This window comes from Choloepus didactylus, chromosome 2 (genome assembly GCF_015220235.1).
Source record: "Choloepus didactylus isolate mChoDid1 chromosome 2, mChoDid1.pri, whole genome shotgun sequence".
Taxonomy (NCBI): domain Eukaryota; kingdom Metazoa; phylum Chordata; class Mammalia; order Pilosa; family Megalonychidae; genus Choloepus; species Choloepus didactylus.
Window position 1 is genome coordinate 45,375,431 of NC_051308.1, and position 15,624 is coordinate 45,391,054.

Consider the following 15,624-nt stretch of genomic DNA (forward strand, 5'->3'; position numbering starts at 1 on the left):
ATGCCCGAATTAACATGCAATTTATTTCAGTGTTGCAAGGTCATGGAAAAAATTCCAGTAACTAACCCTCTGTTGGAACCACTCTATGAGTTTAATTATAGACCTGTCTAAAATGAAGACCCTCTACATCAAATACTTGCTTTGAAATCTACTCAGAATACTCCAGACATTTTGAGAACAAATAAGAGACTTACAGTAGAAGTTCCTTTTTGCTCGTGGGTTCATCATTTGGTGATGTTTTCATCAGGAGTCATCATGCTTTTGATCTTTAATGCTGTTCTTCCTCCAAGGTTTCTTGTCTGTAATTTCCAAAACAGAGTCACTTGTACTAGCAAGCCAGCGTCCCATACTGTTTCCTTTTTTGTGTGAATGTTACCCTGTAGATCAATTTCCTGTCCAAAAACACTAAAAAATGAACAAACACTGCTGTATGCAAGAGAAATGTGATCTTCAAATACTCTGTTGTTGCAGTTTGGATCAAGAAGACATGTCCTTATTAAAATGAGGAACTATATCCCAGTTGTTCCAGAGAAGTTGAAAGACAGGAGTTTCTTCCTTATGAATGAGCATATCAAAATTGCCAGTGTCATTTATTCTCACTAGTTTGTGGCTCAAGTACTATTTACACAGGAAGCATCCACGTTCTGTGAGCAGTCAAAAGACCCTCCCAACTGCCACGGTAACAGTATCCCAACCATATTTTAAAATCACGCTTACTGTGCTTTGAAGTACACATTGTTTTCCATTCCTGAAAGGACAAAGAGATCTACGTAGTCAAAGTTTATTTTTAAGCTCATGTGCTTGTTAAGAGCAGTGGCGAACAGGCTTTCCGTGCCTGGACTTCCATTGCTGGAACCTATTAGTGTAAACAGACGAATTGTTGGCATGGACTCACAGAGGCTTTTATTTCTTCTTTCTTACCTTATCTAAATTGCATTGATTATTTTTTTTTTAAGAAAGGAATACTAGCAGTTTCCTTAGCTTGCTTGTTTTAATTTTATCACTAGAGTAGCAATGTAAGAAAGGCAAATAAGAGGAAGATTTCAAAAAGCTTTTGCTAAGATAAAGTCAGTAACAAGTAGTGATTTTGTTTCTGGAAGAAGTTGAGGGACATTTGGAGACAGTAAAACAACAAAAAATTTAAATAAAGGAGGAAAATAAATGAATGAATGAGAAAATGAAAGATAAGGGAAGAAAAGGAGGGAGAGCAAGCACGAGTGAGAGAGAGAGAGAGAGATGCCTTGAGTATTAGCAATAATTCTTCACATACTCTCTTATTGTTAGGAAAGCAAATTTCTAGTTTGCATAACCCCCTACCATTCTGCTCAAGCCACCAAAATTAGCCCACATGTCATCTAATACCAGACTAAGATTTGTAGAAACACATTATTACTCTATTAAAGTCATAACAAAATACAGCTGAGCAGTGAGTGGTAGGTGGTAGGGTAACCCCGCAGTAATATAATCCATATTGTGGAATTTCTAGCCCAAATTTTAAACATCTGGTTTCCATATGATAATAAATGTGATAATGTACATTAAATACCAGCGTTCAGGTAACATTATCCTTCACTCCAATTAAAACAATGAATGTATCAAATCATATAATTCATGATAGAAGTATAGACTTCTATCTATAGAAGTGCATGTACAAAAAAATGACCACTGATAGCCCTTCCATTCACACACACACACACCACAGCAAAAGCACATAAACTGCTGCTATTTTTCCAGAAGAATGAGTTTTTACTGAACTCTTCCCTTGCTCTCTCTTCTTGACACCCCTTGGCACAGTTGGTCTAATTTGTAGGAGACTTGGCCGGGATTAGGGGAACAGAGGACCAGGTCTGTGAAAAATAACAATGCTAATTGTAACAGACAGAGATATGAACCCCTTCCGTTTCCTTCATTAGTACCATCTCGTACTGTGACCTGATGAAGTGCCCAGCAACTGGCAACCTGAAAAAAAATTAAATCGGATTATCCTTATTCTGCTTTAACTCCATGGTCAAGAGTTTCCGTATTTTGAATCCAAAAGTGAATAAATACAAGGACATCACCTTCACATTACTGTAACAATAGACTTCAAGTAATCCAGTGCTGTAAATGGCGCTGGAGTTGGGGAGTTGACAGAAAAGATCCCTTTAAATTAGCACCTTAGAATTAGAATTGTTGATGGAAATTTACTAACCCACGAGTATTTTCTGACCTTTGAAACTTGCACATAAGAGGGCCAACAGGATGACCTGGAATATGGGGAGGGTGTGTTGAAACTGCCAGAAGGAAAATCCCATTAGGTTTGACAATTAGTTGATGAGTTTGGGGTTGAGAGATTAGAATGAAGTTGATGCTGATTGAGGACTCACATTCCTCAGACAGAGAGAAGTTATTATAGTGCTGTACCATGCAGTCCATTTTCCTTCATTGAGAATCTGCTATGATCAAGGCACTGGGCTAAGAACACAATTCTGTGTTACATGCAATAATATAAATACATACAGAGTAGAGAGGTAGGAAAGAGAAAGGAGTAGTTAATTATATTTGACAAGATTAAGGAAGGGTGATGTCTGAGCTGGGTTTGGGGGAAAATCAGAACTCGCCATGCAGACTACAGATGGCAGGACATTCCAGGCAGAAGATTAAGTATTTGCAATGATGAGATAGAATGAAATGATAAAGGTATCAAAAACACAAATAATGTGCATTATTTGGTTCTAAAATTCCAGTGGAATTTTGGAAAGGGAAGGATAATTTGGTCCAGGTTTGTCTCCCTTACCCAATCACATTAGCTGCCTATTGAGAGGAACTATGTCTTGGCATCACCTATATTCCTGGCACATAATAAATTAACTGATAATCAGATTGCACTACCACTCCTTGCCTCAACAAAGGGTGTAGGAGTACATCTTGCTCCAGTGGTATTTTGTATTCTTTTCTTTCTCCCAGCAAAAAGGAGTGTCGTTCAAAGTATGTTTGCACATCAGGAATATTGAAAATTTATTCACTCTCTTGTTTCCTCCTGACGTTCAAAGCTTCATGAGTCAGGTGAATGGAATTTGAAAGAGCTGGCACAAAACGAAGACCCCAAGTATTCTTTTTTGGTTTGAGTCAAACCCAAACCTTTCAAAGGCGTGAAAACATTCAGCCACATTGGTTTGGTTTTCCTTTCCTGGGCTACTTTCCTTCCCGGTGTTGGCCAGCACCACACACAAGTCTTGCAACATGAGCCATTTCCATGGAATTTTTAATTCTGCCAAAAACAAGAGGGATCAGAAATTTCGTGAGAATGGTTATTCTTAAGAGATTTCCATTCCAGATTCCAAACTTGTGTGGCTCAGATAAGCTTCTAAAATCCACTGCCAAACCTTTTGAGGTCCCCAAAGCACTTATTGTCACTGACATTTCTGCATGGAGACCTCAAAGTAACAGTAAATGCAAGGATTTGTTGGAAATATTTTCTGTATTTCAGCCCAAGATCCTTCTATCTAGGTGAAAATGAGTTTGGGATACCATTTACAATATAAACATTGGGTTTGAATGTTCCCCAGAACATGTTCATCCAAAATCAAAACAACCTACCCCAAAGCAACCCTTCAATTATTTTCTTTTCTTTTGCTTCTGAGCAATTTCCAAATACAATAAGAATATTTTCTTGGTGCACTGTTAAGTGAGTAACTGCTCAAGCTCTTCCTATAAGCTCATATCTCATGAGAAAAAGTATAGCATAAATCCAGCCAAATTTTCACTAGCTGGGACATTGTATCAGTTAGCCATTGCTATGTAGCACACCTATTCCAAAACTCAGTGGTTTAAAATAATAGGCACTTATTGCTCACTATTCTACATGTCAACATAACAGTTCTGGTCTCAGCTGGGCTTTCTGATGCACTCCGCTGTGTGTTGAGCAGGTGACTGCTGATCTGGGCTGGGCTGTTTAACATATTTGGGGGTCAGTTAATTGTAGGCTGGCATAGGATAGCTTCAGCTGGGACAACTGAGCCCTCCTCTATGTGTTTCTTACTTGCACATTTCTTTGACATTCTTCCAACTAGTTAGCCCAGGGATGTTCTCAGGATAGCTTGGGTAGGTTTCCCGGGAAATCGCAGGGGAGCAAGAGAGGAAGCAGAAATGCAAAAGTGCTTTTTAAAGCCCCTGCCCAGGTCAATCTGTTAAAGTCACATTGCCCAAAGCAAGGTACAAGGTCAAACCCACAATCAGTGTGGGAGGGCACTACCAAAGGATGTGGTTATAGGGAGGCATGGAAAATTGGGACCATTAAGGCAATTGATGTAGCAGAGACACATTAATGGGAAGAAGTCAGCCTGATTCAGTCACTTGGATAGACTTAGGACAATACCAGTAGCCTGAACGGTAAGACTAGAGCTACCTTTTGGTACCAAAGCAGGAGAGGGAAGCCAGGTTGTAGTGGGCAGAGGCAGGGGAATGTCCTAAGAAAGCACAGGAAAAACACCAAAATATGGTGCCTATGTCGGAGGCTGAGTTGAAGGCATGGACAGAGACAACAGTGAGGTTCACATAAGATCTGAATAAAACTATCAGGCATGGTGGAACCATAATTTGGAAGCACCATTAAGAAACCAAAACATGAAATCTTGGGTGATGGCTCTCTGGAGTAATTTTTTTTTGAGAAGGGTCTTTTGGGTAGAACAACAGCTGGAAGCACAATTGCTAACAGCAACAGGAAAGACTGAAATGGATCTGATGCCATATATATAAAGTGGGGGGATGAGGTCACTGGAGAGGCACGTGCTCTATATGAAGGATGTGTTTGCTCCTCACCTCCAGATGTCATTGTCATGAGGGACCAAACACCTTATGTTTCAAAAGAAACCTAGAATTTCATGAAATATTTCCTGATTTTTCAAACACTTTAAAAAACAGCTGCAGGCAGGATTCACTTCCATAGACCACAAGTCTGCAACTCCAGGTATACAGGTTTAATTTCCATGGGGCAACTTCTATCTGGGTTCTCCAAACTATGGTATTTAGGGCTTACATTAGCAATTGAGAACAAATAATTTGCTATTGGAATACAACTAATTAGCACAAAAATCACTGGATCAGTCTGGACATTCAACACACAGGTAAAAGAGTTCCTAAAAGTATTTTTATCTCCCCAAATCTTGTTTTGTTGTGTTTTTGTTTTGCTGTTATTATTTAGTTTTTTTGTTTCCCCAAAATCTTTTATATTTCAATAGTTTGCATTCTTCTATTCCCTATATAGATACTTCTAGAACTCCACCCCAAAGTTAATTGCCTTTTATTTTTAAAATCAACTTGCCTTTGACATTTTATTACATTATAACTTTCTGTTTATCAGCATATTGGTCTAATAGTTTCATTTTGAGCCTTCAAATTGTTGATTTCTACAATGCAAACTTTTTCCTACATAGATCTCTTCCTATAGCATCTAGAAAATACATTTACAATTAAGCATTTATAATTCCTAGTCCTGTTTATCTGCAGGACTATTAAACACACTGCCATTTTCTGGATTTTTAGTTTATTGATTCAGCTTCTCCACTTGCATTGTTGGCTTCTTGGTTCTTTTTGTATACTCTGTAGGCTGCCTGGAGGGAAGCTCTTTGAAATCCAAAGATCTAACTATTTCTTCTGCTCTGGAAAGACATCTGATTCTTGGCATTTTTGAAACACCATCCTGTATATTTCCAGTAAAGCACAGTTTTACAGCAAGTGGTAAATCCAAGAACAAAAAGGAGGGTAAAGATAGCTTTCTTTAGCTTCCTTTCTAGTTTGCTAATGCTGCGGAATGCAAAACACCAGAGATGGATTGGCTTTTATAAAAAGGGGGTTTATTTGGCTACACACTTACAGTCTTAAGGCCATAAAGTGTCCAAGGTAACACATCGGTAACTGGGTACCTTCACTGGAGGATGGCCAATGGCATCTGGAAAACCTCTGTTAGCTGGGAAGGCATGTGGCTGGTGTCTGCTCCAAAGTTCTGGTTTCAAAATGGCTTTCTCCTAGGACGTTCCTCTCTAGCAAGCTTGCTCCTCTTCAAAACATCACTCACAGCTGCACTGAATTCCATCTCTTTAAGTCAGCACGTTTATATGGCTCCACTGATCAAGGCCCACCCTGAATGGGTGGGGCCACGCCTCCATGGAAATATCCCATCAGTTATCATCTACAGTTGGGTGGGGCACATCTCCATGCAAACAACCTAATGCAAACATTCCAACTTAATCCCCACTATTATGTTTGACCCACAAGATTGCATCAAAGAATATGGCTTTTTCTGGGGGACATAATACATTCAAACCAGCACACTTCCTAAATCAGGTCTTCTAAATACATCTTCATTACTCTGTTTTAAATAGAGTAATACAAACACCCATTTCAAAGCTCAGCATATTTTTGTATTCTTTGCTATACAAGTTTCTACATACTTCTTTTTCCTCTTTTAAGGAAGAGATTTGAGAATGCATTATGTTGGTACTATTGCTGTGTCTGAACACATATATTTGTGCTGCACATCTTCTGCTCATATTCACATTCTCCTGCCCTCACCTGTCTCCCAGAACCGCAGAAACGTGCTCCATCTCAACGGTTGGCCCTGAGACCTACTCACAGATTGGCTTCATGATCTTACACCTGAGACCAAACATGGAACATATCTGGAGTCCCTGATTCCTCCCACCACTTCCAGACTTAGATGAAGCACACACCACTTGTACAGGGATCTGGCTTCTCTAAACCTGCCACAGGGACCAGGTGAGACTGATACCACCCCTTAAGCTTGGCATTGACTTCCAAGAGCAAACTTTGACCAATAGGAAACAAAAGGTGAGAGAAAGCTTGCAAATAAATGTCATCTCACTTCTTCCCCAGATGGTCTATTTAAATGCATGATTTTGCCATACTGTTTGTAGAAACAGTGTCACACATGGCCAAGCAGGTGCACAGATGATGGGATGGCTGCATCTCTTTGCAGACTTTTTGTGAAACAGTTGCCAGCATCATAACACATTATTTTCCATTTGCTTTCCATTATTCCCTGCCTCGTTTCCCTTTGCCCTCACTCTTGTTACCATGGGAGTCTCTGCCCAATAAAACATTAGCACATAAGCCCATGTCAAGCTCTGTTTTCAAGGGAACCCAGGCTAAAACATCTATCTATGTATAAGTGTGTGTATAATTTTATATATATATACACAGTTATAGCTAAGTAGTTATAGTTATGTGTATGTATAGATACACATAATATATATAATTCATTTCCCTTTGCTATTCCTTAACAAAATGTCATACCACATAATGTCCTTAACTACTGCATGGTGACATTGTGAAACAAGATATTAACATAAAGAATTTATGAGCTATGGAAACCCCAGAGTTTTTGTTTTCTTTTTATGTCTTTGTTTTGTTCTTTACCAGTGAAAAATGCTTTACACAAATGAATAAACATGGACTTTGTGAAATATCAGCCATAAACTTTGGGAAATTATCAATAAGAACACTGATCCTTTAGGAAAGCAGGGTTGTTGTTTTGTTTTAATTCAATTTTATTGAGATATATTCACATAGCATACAATCATCCAAAGTGAACAATAAATTGTTCACAGTACCATCATATACTTGTGCATTCATCACCACAATCAATTTTTGAATATTTTCATTACTCCAAAGTAAAAATAAGAATAAAACTTAAAGTAAAAAAGAACACCCAAAACATCCCATCCTCCCAATCCCCCCCCCATTTAGCATTTAATTTTTGTCTCCATTTTTCTACTCATCTGTCCATACACTGGATAAAGGGAGTGTGAGCCACAGGGTTTTTCACAATCGCACAGTCACACCATGTAAGCTACATAGTTATGCAATCAAATTCAAGAATCAAGTCTACTGGGTTGTAGTTCAACAGTTTCAGGGATTTCCTTCTAGCTATTCCAATACACTAAAAACTAAAAAGGGATATCTATATAGCACATAAGTATGCCCTCCAGAGTGACCTCTCAACTCCATTTGAAATCTCTCAGCCACTGAAACTTTATTTTGTTCCATTTCTCTTTCTCGTTTTGACCAAGGAGGCTTTCTCAATCCCATGATGCTGGGTCCAGGCTTATCGCCAGGAGTTCATGTCCCACATTGCCAGGGAGATTTAAACCCCTGGGAGTCATGTCCCACATAGTGGGGGAGGGCAGCAAGTGCTCCAGCTGGGCTGGTTTATAGAGAGAGGCCACATCTGAGCAACAAAAGAGGTTCTCTGGGGGTGACTCTCAGGCACAATTATAAGTAGGCTTAGCCTCTCCTTTGCAGTAACGAGCTTCATAAGGGCAAGCCCCAAGATCGAGGGCTCGGCCTTCTAAATTGGTAGCCCCCAATGCTTGTGAGACTATCAATAATTCCCCAGGTGGGAAAGTTTTATATTCCCACATATTCCCCCAGATCCTCAGGGGAGCTTTGTAAATACTTTCTATTTTCTGCCCAAATTACTCTGGAATGTATTGGGGCTTCACACTAACCTGTACAAACCAACGAGATCTCACTTCCTATTCAAAATTTCTTGTAATTACGGTGTTTGAATAAATTGACCAAACAAGGTAAATTATGTAGTGTGTTACAGAAAATATGGATTTTGCACTGAATAAACATTTCTTCCCTTCATTTCACGCAGAAGTTGTTTTAAAACACTGTCAATGCTGCCCTTACGCTTTAGTCTGATTTACCTTAGTCCTAACCAAGTCCATTTCATTCATATCTCTAATTGAAGTCTGATCTCTTTTTTCAGACTCCTGAACATTTGCTCTATGGGGTGATGCTGACATTCATAGCTGCCGGACTCTGGCTCTGAGTCTCAGGTGTCAAACAGATACCCAAAGTTCCAGGGGCCAACCAGGTTATACACAAAGAGCTCAGCATCTCAGAATTCAGAAATAACCATTACAACTCAGGAATGACATAACTGCTGTAAGAGCTTACAATCTAGTAACCTTTACCACAAGACTTCCCCTGATAATCTCTGCTCTCAGATTCAATTAGCAGAGTTTGTACATTATGGTCCATATTGGTGAGGTCTTATAATATTTATCTTTCCATTTCTGGTTTATTTCACTTAACATACTGTCCTCAAGTTCCAGTCACCTAGCTGCATACCTCACAACTTCACTCCTTCTTGTAGCTGCTCAATATTCCATTGTACATATACACCACAGTTCACCATTCCATTCATCAGCTGGTATACCCTTAGGCCACCTCCATCCATTGCAAATCGTGAATACTGCCACCACAAACACCAGTGTGCAAATGTCCATTCATGTCCCTGCTGTCAGTTCTTCTAAGTATACATACAATAACAGGGTAGCTTCCTGTGGAACCACCACACTGCCCTCAAGATGGGCTGCACCACTCTACTTCCCCACCAAGAGTCATTAAGTACATCCCCCCTCAACATTTTTTCCAGCACTTGTATTCTCTGTTTATTTTTTAGATGGTTTTATTCACATACCATATATTCCCTCCTAAGTAAACAATCAATGGTTCCTATTATAAGCACATAGTTATGCATTCATCACCACAATCTATATGAGGACATTTCCATTTCTTCAGCAAAGAAAGAGGAAGAGGAGAAAGAAGAAAAAGAAAAAAGAAAAAAAAAAAGATGAATAATAAAATAAAATACAATAAAAAAGGTTAGACAACACGACCACTGCCAAGAATCCTATGCTCCTCCCTTATATCCCCCTCTTGTAGACATTTAGCTTTGGTATATTGCCTTTATTAAAAGCAGGGTTGTTGACTCTTAAAAATATATGTGAATGAAAGCCTTGAAGATACAGTTTTTATCTTAAAATGTCTTTTCTCTTAAATCTTGCATGATCTGGAACTAACTATTGCTCTGCTAATAGGAGAGGCATATTTTTAAATAGCTGTCCACTTGAGGGTTCTTTATATGTGTTCCATTTTATGAAATATCAATAATTTCCTAATTTGTAATGTTCCTTCCTATCATAGCTAGCGAAACAAAATAGACTTTTTAATGTTTTGGTTTTCATCCTTCTTACTGCACAATTGAAATAAAGCATGCGTATCAATTTGTGCGCTGGCAGTCTGTATTCTTGATCCAGATCAATATCGTTTACTGAAATTGTACATCAAATTTACAGGTTACTTTCAGAAATCAGACCATTTGCACTTGTTTGCTCCCTGCCTGTGGGTGAAGAATAATTTAATATCCACTCATAGCCTATCTACGGGTCAACATACTTCAAGACCCTGAGGAACAGCCCATGGCCTACACAGCTTTGAGATAAAGACTGTAATCTAATTTCAGTCACAACTTTTCCACACCTATGGAGCAAAGTGATCAGGGAAGAAAGCCAGGAAGACAATCTTTTTGAAGAGGAATCTTTTTAGAATGGTAGAATGATTGGTCTTGAGCTTTTCAGCTGAGTGAGCCTCGAGGGTGGACTAGAATACAGGCTGAGGGGAAGCCTCTATTCTGAGTGAAGGAATTTGGCCTTTGGCCTTTTGGCAGCAGGAGCAACTCTAAGAAGAAAGCAGCCTGAAAGTCCTACCAGGCAGTCTTTCCAGGGGCTGGAGGCATTGTCACTTAGTGTGTCCTTGTCTTCTGGATCAGGCCTACAGCAGCTCAAGTAGAAAAGAGATCCGACAACATGGAGAGAGGCCAGGCCTGGCACACAATAGGCAATCCACGAAGGTTGGATGAATGGAGTAACTAATTTTAACCCCAGCTGGGCTACATCTCTGAGACATTGAGCAAGTCACTTGTCACTTCCTCACTTTGGGCCTTAGTACTTCCATCTGTAAAGTGGAGGAAAATAATAATGCTCCCTCTTAGAATAATTCCAAAGATGAGATGCAATAATGATATGACTTTGTGGATTCCAAAGTGCTAAACAAATTAAGGGGTGAAAAGATGGAACTCTGCAACCACATTGCTTCTATTCAAATATGCATAGATATTACCATTTGTCTTCCTTTGGCTTCCCCCAAAAGTAAATCCTGAGACAAGAACATACGTGCAGGTAGTTGAGTTGAGAACTAATTCCAAGGAGCAGGAGAGAAGAAATTAGGAGACTTAAGAAAGAAGAAGCAGCTAATTTTGTGTGTCAAAGTTGTGGACAACTAGGGCTTAGTCTTGCTGGGCCTTTCTCTACTGATGCCTCTCAGAACTGTCCACCCAAATCAACGGAGGGTGTATTTATCCATCTGCTGCCACATTCCACAAGGAGTGCCCCCGAGGTATTAATCCCCTGCTTTTCCAGGTATGAACAAATGGTTGATAAGAAAGCAGGCTTCCACCAGTGAGCATAGAAAGCAGAATGTAAACATTAGAGAAGATGCTTTTGGCAAGAGGTAAGTTGAAGCCCTCATGGAGGTGAGGCTGAGAGGATTTGAGTAGAGACACAAAGGCATCTGATACCATTTTAGTAACTAAAAAGCAGGGTCAATTTTCCCTTTGACATTCTTCTGTTTTAATTTAGTATATAATTTAAATAGTAGTTTGATGGGTCTACTTGCCCCACAGAACTCTTATTAAAATTGGCCTTAAATGTAATGCTATACCCTGGTGAGCCCAAAGCCCTACAGCCTTGATTTCTACAGGTACCTACCATTTTCCATCCTTAAGCATCTCTGTTTCTTGGCTTGCTGCCTAGAGTTGCAAAGTCCAACCTCTATGTCAATTTCTACAGGAGAGTTTGTGAGTTTAGTAACCTTAATGAAGACTTAAGAGACCATAAGAGGGACACAGCTCACACTGTCGAGCCATCTGCTATCTTGCCCAGTCCTCTCCACACACTCCCTCTCCTTATTCTAGGTCTTCAATGCATTGACAAATCCTTCCCATTTTCTCTAACATAGGAAAGAATCCCACTCATATTTAAACCTTGGAAAACTTGGCTTTTCCTAAAAAAATTGGGTTTCTAACTACAAGGAGTTCTCATATAAGCTACTAAAATTTTTTCTCCATGTCATGAAATAAGAATATAAATTTTTCTCTGTGAGTCTCAATAAAGCTATTTTTGAGTGAGGAAAAAAAGTAGGCATAAACATTTTATTTTTCCTAAATTATTCCTTGCACAAAAAATAATACTCATGATGGATTAGCTCAATTCTCCTTTATAAGTGTTTCCATAGCTCAAAGTATTTATCACTTTTGAAATCATTACATTTGTAATTTTACTTTCGTTTTTATGATTTTTGATTAATGTATGTCTCCTGCCATTGGACTGTAAAGTCCAAGAATGTAGCAACCAAATCAGGTCTTGTTTGGCACTGAGTCATCAGCATCTGGAACATAACTTGGCATTTAAGTGGATGGTCAGTGTTCACTTATTCAATGAATGAATGAATATAAATCTGTAACTAATGAAATTTCATTATATATAAATGGAAGAGAGGAATTATAGAAAAAACAAAACAAAACAAAACAACAAAAGCCCAGAAAAGTGAAGTGTCTTGTCCATGGTCACACAGCTAATTTATAACACAGTGATTTTAGTGAGTTGGCCATGAAAATTTCTTCAGCCCTCTTACAGCCTGCAACTTTAGACTGTAATTTATTATGATATTGCCTAACAGAACCACAATTACAAACCCAGCATTTTCTCTCAGGGCCATATCCTTTACTGAAGAAATATCAAAGAAACTCGGTTATTTATTTACAGGTCTCAGCTCTCCCTGACTCTTATTTTTCTTTTAAGAAACACTAAATTAATTTGCTCCTTACACTGAGAAATGACATTTCGGACCTATGCTTCCCTTTTGAAATTACTACTTTAAAATGTCTCTGTTGTTTCCACTGGAGCTTTTAGTGATTTAGGAGAGGGATCATTCCATGCACACCCCCAAATCAGCAAGAGCTGAGTTTCCACTTCTCAAAAGTACACAGAAGAAAATGGTGCCAGTGGAAAAGCACTCACAGGTCTTATAAAAGCAGCTAAGCAGGACTGTCAGTCCCCTCTGGAACTTCAAAGTACCCCAGAAATTCATGTAAAAGTGAAAGGGGAGTAAAGGAAAATCTGACTTTGACACATTTTAAAGAAAGTCAGGTGAGAATACAAATTCCCACTTGGAACCTGAGGATGAAGGCAGCACTTTTCTTACCTTCTCTAGTCCCAATGCATCAGTTGCACTGACAGCCCTGGATATTCAGAAAGGAAGTCTGTGGCTCCAGAACCTATACTGACTATGTTCCTGCGGGCAGCGTTTGGGATGGGGAGAAGTAAATAGAGAATGTTTGCCTGGGAGACTGAAATCCAAATTTATGTCACTACACAAATATTACCTAATTTCTTTTAAAATATAGACTCCATACAGGGAAGTTCTCTTACATTTGTTCAACCCTTAACATGTTTCCTAAAACCGTTTTCACCAACATTCACAAAATGCAATAAACCTTCACTTTATCACACAAAACAAGGGAAGCCATGCTCCTATGAAGAGTATGGAGATTCCATTTTATTAATTATGATAAAGTTATTCCCTGAAAATTTGCTTACACGTTTTGTATGGTAAATCTTCTTTCAGATGATAAACCTCAACATAGCCCTTGTAGCATAAATTCCAAATTAGTGTGGCTAAAGTCAGTGGCATTTGCTGTGAATTGCATTGTAAATAATCCCTAGCAAGTGCTCTCCACCTGTGATTCCATCCTTTCTATACAAAACCATTTCGAGCTTAGAGAATTGCTTGCATGCCCACAGGATAGCATGTATAATTTCTCACTGGGAGAGATCATGTTTAAAAGGCTCATAAGAAAATGATCAGAACAACCTCTCTGTGCTACTGCAGAGGATCGGATCATTTCTCCCCTTTCTTCATTTTTCTCTCTTCTATAACTAAGTTTACTTACACCCTGGTTCCTGAAGCCAAGGGTACTTACAAAAAAAAACAACTACAATGGCCCTACTTTGTAATTTTTTCCATATGTTTGACGTGCTTCATAAAATAATCCCGCATTAGTTTTCCAGCCTAAAGTTTGAATCATGACATCTGTTTTTTCCTATGTTTTCATGATTTATTTTGGTGTCCGTGTGAACTTGCTCTATAATAGCAAAAGGAATTTGCTTAGAGTCACTTTTCCTGGCATGTCTCCTGGTGCCTTGCAGATCTTCAGACTTCTGATCCACACAAGATCTGACAAAGCCACTATCAAACCCAGCTCTGCCCCTCACTAGTGTATGAACTTGCACCAGTCATTTCATCTCTCTAGACCTCAATTTCCTCACCTGTAAAATAGGGATGATAACAATAATACCTAAGCATAGGGTTCCTGAAAGTCTCAAAAGAGTTAATACGTACCTAAAACACTTTGATCTGCGCCTGGTGCATTGTAAGCATTGGCTGCTTTGTTATTTCTTCAAGAGGTACAGGTGTCTCTTACCCCACCATCACATTCATTCAACAAATGGCTATCAGGTGCCAACAGATAGAACCAGTGCCAAGTGGGGCCATGTTAGAGCCTGAGGCTAAAGGAAATCAGTAGTACTGATCCTGTCTTTATTTTAAATGTTGACATTTTGTTCATTATGGATTTTTGCACCAATTTTGACTTTTGAAAAATATTGCATTAAAATATTATTTGTTTGATATTGAGTTCTTTAGCACCCTTTCCCCCTTTAAATTTTGTGTCCAAAGCAAGCGCTATACTTGCCTCACCCTAGTCCTGCTCCTGGACAATTGTGAGTGAAACGTATCCAGTTCCAGCCCTCACAGTGCTAACAATCATGTGGGACAGGGCTTAACAAAGTTATCCTAAATAGATGTAACTTTTTCTCTGTTAAATGTACAAGAATTTTATATAATCCCTTGGGACTGTGGAGGAATATAAATACTTTTTTTTTTTTAAATTAAGAGCTCAAGTTTTCCGTTCACTCATTTTTCAATAAATATGTATTAAAGGCCTGCCATGTGCCAGGCACTGCTCTAGGTGTTGAAGTAAGGCAAAGAGACAAAGGCTCCCACTTTTATAGAGCTTATATTCTAGTGCAGAAGGGAGACAATAAACAAACAAATAAAATGGACATATATTATACAGTCATAAGTTGTGAAGAGCAAAATACATAAAGCACGGTGATAGAAACTGTAGGGGAAGAAATTAAAATGTGAGATGTTTCCCCAAAATCGTGACCTTTGAGTAATGACTTGAAGGAAGTGAGGGAGGGAACCATGTGGAGGAAAGCAGTCCAGACAAAGGGAGCAGCAAGTGCAGGGCAAAGGCCCTGAGGTGAAAATGTGCTTGGAGTATTTAAGGGAATAACAAAGAGGGCAGTGAGGCAAGAGAGAAATGAGTAGGAATTTAGATCAAAGAGGTCCTAGAGGGCTGGTCATGGAGGGCCTTCAAAGTCCTTACAAAGACTTCATTTTGCACTCTGAGTTAAAGAGGAAGTCACTGGAGGGATTTCAATAGTGGTCAGAGAAGCTCTGATGTGCTGTGCTGAGAAGAGACTGAAGTGTGAAAAGAGTAGCAGTAGGGAGGCCAGGGGAGATGTGGGGGTGGCTTGGGCCGGGGGGTAGCAGTAGAAGACATGGTAAGTTGTCAAATTTCTAGATGTATTTTGAAAGTAGAGCCAACAGGGTTTGCCTTCAGATTGGATGTGGCATGAGAGAGAAAGA

General features: G+C 39.1%; 1 protein-coding gene across 1 annotated transcript in view; it reads right to left on the minus strand.

Annotated features, from left to right (window-relative positions):
• Window positions 1–522, minus strand: part of KCNK2 (potassium two pore domain channel subfamily K member 2) — a 188,763-nt gene extending 188,241 nt beyond the window's left edge. The window contains exon 1 of the mRNA XM_037823829.1: window positions 195–522. Coding sequence (XP_037679757.1) covers window positions 195–228 — 34 coding nt within the window. The 5' untranslated portion in view covers window positions 229–522. The remainder of the gene's footprint in view (window positions 1–194) is intronic.
• Between the last annotated feature and the right edge of the window lie 15,102 nt (window positions 523–15,624).